The sequence below is a fragment of the Elephantulus edwardii genome, unplaced genomic scaffold (genome assembly GCF_000299155.1).
Source record: "Elephantulus edwardii isolate Elephantulus edwardi_28Jun2011 unplaced genomic scaffold, EleEdw1.0 scaffold00127, whole genome shotgun sequence".
Lineage (NCBI taxonomy): Eukaryota > Metazoa > Chordata > Mammalia > Macroscelidea > Macroscelididae > Elephantulus > Elephantulus edwardii.
This window is the reverse complement of record NW_006399877.1, coordinates 144,576-151,996: the sequence shown is the minus strand read 5'-3', so window position 1 is coordinate 151,996 and position 7,421 is coordinate 144,576. Positions and strand designations below refer to the sequence as shown.

Sequence of the window (7,421 nt, the reverse complement as noted above, 5' to 3'; positions counted from 1 at the left end):
AGGGTCCAGGACCCCAGCCCAGCACACTGGGGACCTATAGGCAAGGGTCCAGGACCCCAGCCCAGCACACTGGGGACCTATAGGCAAGGGTTCAGAGGCTGGGGGCTGCCTGGGGTTGCATCTGGGCAGCAGCCTTCACCCCACCTCTGTCCCCAGCTGGCACCTCAAAGCCATACTCTACTCCCAGGCTGAGCAGTTGCGGGCACGGCTGGACATGGCCCAAGAAGAGCTGGTTACACTGCGCTGGGAGCTGCAGAATGTCAAAGAGAGCAGAGAGGCAGTGCGCAGGGAAGCCCTGGAGGCCCACCGGGCGCTGGGTGATGCGGCTCGAGAGAAGGGCATGCTGCAGATGTCCAACACAAAGCTGCATGCTGCCGTGCGCACAGCTCAACAGGAGAAGGCCAGGTAGGACTGACCCCCAGCCGCCACTGAGAATGGCACAGCAGAGTCCGCAGGCCGCAGTCCACTGCTACTGAAGCGAGCCCTGTAGACCCAAACGTCCATGTCAGCTGTACCTCTGCAGGGTCCCACAGTCTGGTCACTTGTGAGGTAGCAAGCACACCAACGGTCTCCCCAGACACAAGTGAGGGGTAGCAGAGCAAGGCCAGCAGTGTTGCCTCATGAAGGCTGCCCCTGAGGGTGGGAGGTGGGAAGGGTGGGGGCAGGGGAAGGGCTGGACATGTGGCCTAGGAGAGAGTAAGTAGGTGGTCTTTAAGGCAGAAGGGGTAGGGTCTGGGCCCTGGACAGCAGTGTATCCTGATATCACTGGGTGGGGGTTCTCCAGAGCACAGGGTTCCGGCACGTGGCAAGACAAAGCCAGGGCATTTCACGGGGCAGGTGAGGCCGCCACACCATAGGGGAGGCTCGAGTCTAGGATTCCCTGGCTCCAGCCCTGGCACCTCTACAGTCTTAAGCGCTCCAAGGAGGAAAACAAGCAGAAGGTGCTGGTCCTGGAAGAGGCACTTACAGCAACTCAGAAGGAGGTGGGCGAGCTCCAGGCCAGGCTGCGAGAGGTGGAAGAAGCCAGGGTGGCTGCCAGCCGAGGGCTCCAGGAGCTTCACACGCAGGTGAAGAGGGGCAGCCCATCTCCACCCTCAACTATTAGACCCTGCTTGGGCACCGGGACTACCGAGTGGAGGCCCAGGTGCCTCTCTGCTTTCGAGTGTTCTGTCTTAAGACAAAAGGAGCACTGGTGATGGTGTAAATGAACTGTCAGGCTGTTAACCCAAAGGTCGGTAGTTCAAATCTAACAGCCACTGTGTGGGGAAAAAAATGAGGCATTTTCGTGTGAAGGTTTACAGCCTCAGAACTCTGATAGAGGGTTGTCAAGTCAGATCTCCTCAAGCCAAGTTGACAGAAGGGGGCTTGGTTTGGGTTTTGGTCCCCAGACAGGCCTGCCCCAAGGCCACAGAAGCCAAGACCAAGGAGGGAACAGCCAGCATGTGCACAGACACATGAGAGAAGCATGACCTTGCTCTGTTCACTGTGACTGCACCACAAGTTTGCCCCAAAACCAGTGGTTCGGAAACACCGTTTTACTGCACACATTTTTGTGGGTCAGGAATTCAGGCAGGGCTCTGAGGGACATTGTACGTATGGACTTCTCTGCAAAGATCCTAAGTTGGGGGACTGGATGGCTAAGAGTGGAGTTCATCTGGAACATGTCCTCTCATGTGTCTGGTGGTCATGCTGTGGGTCAGTTGGAAGCTCTGGGACCATCCACATATTCTCTAGGTGATCTGTGCCTCCTCCCAGCATGCACCTCAGGGTCATTGGGCCTCCTCCCGGCATGCACCTGGAGGGGGTCGTTGGGCCTCCTCCCAGCTTGCACCTGGGGGGAGGTCATTGGGCCTCCTCCCAGGGCAGCCGTCTCAGAACCGTTCACTGGGTCTCCCAGCTGTAGAGTCCCAGGCCTCACACTCAGATGTCCCTTGAACAAGGCAGTGTTGATTCATCTTCCCCAACATAGCTTTGGGAGCCTTAGGTGACTTACACTTCCTTCAATGGACTAAAGGATTCAAGGAGGGGCACAGATCCCACTTCTGTATGGGATACATGTCAAAAGAATTTGCAAGTGAGATTTTAAACTTCTTTTGATGAATTGGTTATAAGAATGTCCACAGCTTTAGGATGATTACACTTTATCTCAGTGTGATGGGTCAAGCCACACACTAAGGTAATCCATCGAACTAGAGGAGCTCGGGTCATTTCCATCTCATCCCGCGACCCCAGGATTTAAGGAGGGATGTAAACGCCTCCTCTCATGCGTTAAAAGACTGTCATCATGCTTTTCCAACTTCCTTGGATGACTGGGTTAAGACCAGGAGCAGTTGGTAGGACCCTTCTCCTGCACTGGGGGTCTTGCCTGTGCTGCTCTCATTTGAAGGACCCCTGGTAGTACCGGAGGTGAAGTGCTTGGCTGCTAACTGGAAGATCAGTGGTTTGAACTCACTGCTCCAAAAGGGAAAGATGTGGCAGTCTGTTCTTGTAAAGTCACAGCTCCGTGAACCTGCAGGCAGTGAGTCGGTGACGGTGGACGTTCTTACTGAATCTGTGCAGTGATCACATTAAGGGGCTCTGCTCCTCATTTCCCAGATGAGGAAACTGAGGCACAGGCAGGTTAAGTGATCTGCCAGTGTCACACCGCATGTGGGCACTGGAACCCAGAGCCCGTGCCTCCTCTGTTCCTCACTCCTAGGCGGTACTCCAACCCCGCTGGCCCCGGCACTGCCCCACAGGTCATCCACCTCCCCCTCTCTGCCCAGGAGCACTTGGTGTCACTGGGTCCACAGACTCCCCAGTGTCGTGGCCCCATTGGAGTAGAGGAGGGTGTTTGTGGCGTGAACCAGCATGTCGGCTTCAGAGGCACTGGTTATGTGAAGTCCCAGAATTGACCATGAGAAGGGGGCTCACAATGACCCCTGTGCCCAGAGCAGAAGCAGGGTCCTGGGAGGGAACTTGGTCCACCCACCTCCTGACCCACACTTGTAGGTGAAGGTCCTGGAGGCTGAGGCCCAGAGGAAGGGCCAGGATGCTGCCCAAGATGCACAGCGGAGGCAGCAGGGCCAGCAGGAGGTGCTGGAGTTGCAGAGGAAGGTGGCTGGACTGGAGGCGGCCAGCAAGGCAGCCAGAAAGGAGGTGGGTGAGGGCCCAGCCCTCAGAAGAGCCCCAATGGCAAGGCCTGGAGAGACAGGGCAGTAAGGTCCAGGCTACCCATCCTTCTGCACACAGTCTCAGGAGCACTGCTCCCTGTGGCCCGCACATGCCAGGACAGAACAATGACCAGCAGCTGAAGTGGCCGTCACCTTCCCAGGGCTCAGTATTGCAACAGAAATGAATCCTACTCACCACGCCAGGTGGGAGGTACAGGCCTGCCCAGATGCAGTCCCCTTCTCCCCTCACCATGCCTGCAAGCGCCCATACTCTACATTTGCAGCTATGTCCCAGGCCCATACGTGCATGCTCATGGCCCCCACACCAGCTCTTGAGGCTCACTGGACAATGCCAGCCCAGCCCTCCCTTCCTTTGGCTGACAGGCTGTGGCGTGGGGCCAGGCAGGTGTTGGAGGTCTTGGGGTACCCTCTCCTGACAGAGTTCAGGCATCCCCTGCGAGATATATGCTGGACAGGTCCAGAGTCACTGGCTGTGGCCTGCAAGGACAGTGGTGGATCAGGCAAGGCCAATAGCCTCGGTGAGGGTAGGGCTAGGACAGTAGCCTCAAGGTCTCCTTTCAGCCTGCTGGACATGCATCATCCAGGTGGCACCTTCTCTGAGCCCCTCATTCCTCCTGCAGGTTCTGGGGCTTCAGCAGAAGCTGACTGAGGCAGAAGCCACCCATGAGGCCCAGGCAAAGCAGCTTGGGACACAGGTCCAGGAGAGCCTGGCAGCTGAGCAGGCCCTGCGGGCCGAGGTGCGGAGAGCTGCCCAGAAGCTGCAGCAGGCGAACAGTACAGCCCAGGGGCTGCAGGCGCGCCTGGACGGAGCGGGTAGCCGGATCCGAGACCTGGAGCAGGAGCTGATCCAGTCAGAGGACGGGAGGCGGGAGGCAGAGACCCAGCTGGACCGACTGTGTTCCACACTGCGCCGAGGCCTGGGGCTTAGGGGGCGCAGCCCCTCAGTCTCCCCCGAGCGGCCCAGCTCCCCCACCAAAGGTCTGTGGCTTCCTCCAGCTTTAGGCTTGCCACCCCCTGCTCTCCCCTCTCCCTCCCTAAGTCCCAATCCCAAGTGGCTCCAGACGGGACAGGAGAGAGGATGACTGCATGCCTGTCCCTGTGTCTTCATCTGTGTACATTCTCCATGTCCCTGCAGGCTTGAACAGCTCACCAGCTCGTACTAGCCCCATTGCCAGATCCTGCTTGCTGCATCAATGGCCTCTACGTGGTCCTGGGGACAGCAACCTGGAGGTCCTAGATGTGCCCCGTGTCCGGGACGCACTCAGAGACTTTGTGCAGAAACTGTGGGACACCCAGAGAGAAAGGGTGAGCACCCTCCCCCGGGCCTTCCCCACACGTGCGAGACAGGAAGGGCACATGGGCTCCCCAGACTCCGGCCCCTGCTGTCATCTGTCCCATACTTGCTGACATCTGGCAGGCCTTAGGCCACAATGCTGAGGTTGCCCCTGTGGGAATAGATAAATGCCCCCTAGACTAGGCAAGGAAGACCCTCAGCCCCTTTTATCCCCAGTGCTTCCCACCCTCCCCAAGTCCAAACTGCCTGGCATCTGGATGCCTTAAGCCTTCTCTGCAGCCACAGCAACCCCCCACCAGCCTCCCCTAATGGCCCCTGGGCACCACTCACCCTCATGGTCCCTGAGGAGCTCAATCCCACCTGTCCTCATAGCCCCCAGGCACCTCTATTCTACCCATACTCATGACCCCCAAGCACCACCCACTTGCCCTCATGGCCCCCAGATGCCCTCACCCCACCTCCACCTGCCCTCATGGCACCAAGCTAGACCGAGCTCCTGGGATAGACCTCCTGATCTACCCCCACTTGCCCCATCCACCTGATGTCATACAACTCGGTCACTCTACGAGGGGCCCAGATGACTGCCCCCCGACCTATTGCTGAGCTCTGCAGGCTGCCTGTGATCTGGGCCTCTCCCTCCTTAGGACGAAGCACGCTGCCAGGCCATGAGTCTGAGGGGCCAGCTCAGGGAGGCAGAGAGTGCCCTGGCCCGAGCCCAGACCCGTGCTGCACAGCTGCAGAAGGTGCTGGCTGAAGCCAAGGAAGGTGACGCCACTGTCCCCAGACCACCCTGGGGGGCGGCTGTGGGTACCTCCACTCAGGGTAGCTGAGTATGGGAAACTGCCAGCAGGACCCCACCCAGGATGCTGCTGTCCATCACGTTGTTGTTGTTGTTGTTGTTGTTGTTGTGTGCCATCAAGTTGCCTGCGACTCATAGCAACCCTGTGTGCAACAGCTCTGAAGCCTGCCCTGTCCTGAGCCAGTCTCACTGACTCTGACACACCTACCACCACTGCCCCAGTCACTGTTTCAATCCATCTCATCCGGGGCCTTTCTCTCCTGCGCTGTCCCTCTGCCCTTCCAGGCATGATGTCCTTCTCTAAGGACTGGTCCCTCCTGGCCACATGCACAAAAGTATGTGAGAAAGAGCTTCAAAATATTAGCCTCCAAGGAGAAACTTGGTTTCACCGTCTCCAAGACAGACTTATTTGTTTTCTTGGTGATCCATGGTGTGTTCAAGTCTCTTCTCTAGCACCACAACTCAAAGGCATCAATCCTTCTTCTGTCATCCTTGGTCATTTTCCACCTCTCTGATGCATAGCAAGCATTTTGAAGATCTTGGCCTGTATCAGGTGCATCTTAGTCTCTAGACTGACATCGTTGCTTCTCAGTACTCAGGAGAGGTCCCTGACAGCAGATTTTCCCAATGCAATTCGTCTTTTGACTTCCTGACTGCTAGTGCCAAGAGTGTTGATTGTGGGGCCAAGTGAGCTGTGATTGTTAATAACCTCAATCTCTTCTCCATCGTCATGCCCATCACACTGGAGACCCTAAGAGTCTATGAGTCCAGTGTCTGCTCTTGTCCCTTGAAACCACAGTGACCAGAGCCTCCCCTTGCACTGATGGCAGAGGAACCGTCCAAAACCCCACACATATTCTTCTCCTGGCCCAGCACTGCCCAGCAGCACCAGCTACATCAGCTCCTGTGTTTACTGCCCTTCTGTGAGAGTCAACCCAGGAGAGCCTGGGCCAGGCTCTGTGGAAAGAAAAAGGCAGGGCAGGGGCCAGCAGGCAGTGGGCAGCTTGTGGGGAGGGAGACCATGGTGCCCAGGCCAGCCCCTCAGCCAGCCCCAAAAAGTTCATGAACTGACCCTTATGCTCACTGAGTGTCAGTATGTCCACCTGTGAAATGGGCAGGGCCCCTTGCACAGCATTCCCCCCACTGACTGCTGGGACTCAGCAGACTCCTGAGCTATCCCGTCTCGGACAGGCCAACGCCAGGCGGAGAGCAAGGTGAGCAGCATGAGGGCAGCTCAGGCCATGCGGGAGGAAGCTGCTCGGAAGTTGGAGGCTGAGCACCTGGCAAGGGCATGGGCAGCAGACCAGGAGAGAGGCCACCTCCAGGTAGGTCCAGTGAGGGCCAGCAAAGGGGGTACGGTCCCTAGACCAAGGGTGTCCCCAGACACCAGCTCCTGTCTCCCACGACAGAGTTATCCTCTACAGATCAAGGAAGCCAGTGTCCCTGACGGCATAGCCAGTGGGAAGGTGGAGCTGGGCCAGACCCGGAAATCTGGCCTCCAGACCTGCCCTTCTTCCGTGGCCCCTTAGTGCTGCAGTGAGCCCCGCCTGGTCTCAGGGGCTCTCAGTGGGCTCCTGACGGGGCTGCTGGGGGCCCTCAGAAGGGTGATCTCGAAAGAACTCAGGGATACCCAGCTCCGAGTAACAGAGGAAAAGCTGTGCTTCAGGAGCAGAACCCAGAGAGGGCGGAGCAGTCGGCTGGGTGCACAGGTTGAGGTGTTCAAGCCAGAGCTCCACCCACACAGCCCAGGAGGAGGCCTGGTTCCAGAGAGCAGTGACCCAGCGGGTGCTGAGGCCCCCTGGGGGGCTATTCAGGGAGCTCCCCACAGAGCTCAGAAGATGGAGAAGGGTCAATCCTGAGAGGCAGCCATCCTAGGAATCTGGGTAGTAAGGCCAGTATGCTCCTCCCCTTCACAGATGACACAGAGAGTGACCAAGGAACATAGAGCGTGGGGCACAGCAGGGAGGTTCCAGTCCCGGGATGCTAGACTGCCAGAGTGATGGCCTTTGGGTGTACAGATGACGGGGCAGGGCATCCCCAGATCCTGGCCTAAGTCTGTGAGGAGGCCAGGGAGGCTGTCACTTCTACCAGGAGAGAGGGCAGACCCCAGTGGGTGAGGAGAGAGAGAGAGTAGTCCACCAGTGAGGTGAGGAGA

At 58.1% G+C, this 7,421-nt stretch overlaps 1 protein-coding gene across 1 annotated transcript in view; it reads left to right on the top strand.

The window, feature by feature from the left end:
- The window catches only part of LOC102854313 (putative ciliary rootlet coiled-coil protein-like 3 protein-like), a 45,977-nt gene extending 39,182 nt beyond the window's left edge, over nt 1-6,795 (top strand). Inside the window, exons 21-29 of the mRNA XM_006893493.1 lie at nt 188-405; nt 908-1,144; nt 2,699-2,876; nt 2,992-3,138; nt 3,794-4,151; nt 4,309-4,478; nt 5,112-5,232; nt 6,458-6,591; nt 6,691-6,795. Coding sequence (XP_006893555.1) covers nt 188-405; nt 908-1,144; nt 2,699-2,876; nt 2,992-3,138; nt 3,794-4,151; nt 4,309-4,478; nt 5,112-5,232; nt 6,458-6,591; nt 6,691-6,795 — 1,668 coding nt within the window. The remainder of the gene's footprint in view (nt 1-187; nt 406-907; nt 1,145-2,698; nt 2,877-2,991; nt 3,139-3,793; nt 4,152-4,308; nt 4,479-5,111; nt 5,233-6,457; nt 6,592-6,690) is intronic.
- Nucleotides 6,796-7,421: the final 626 nt, after the last annotated feature.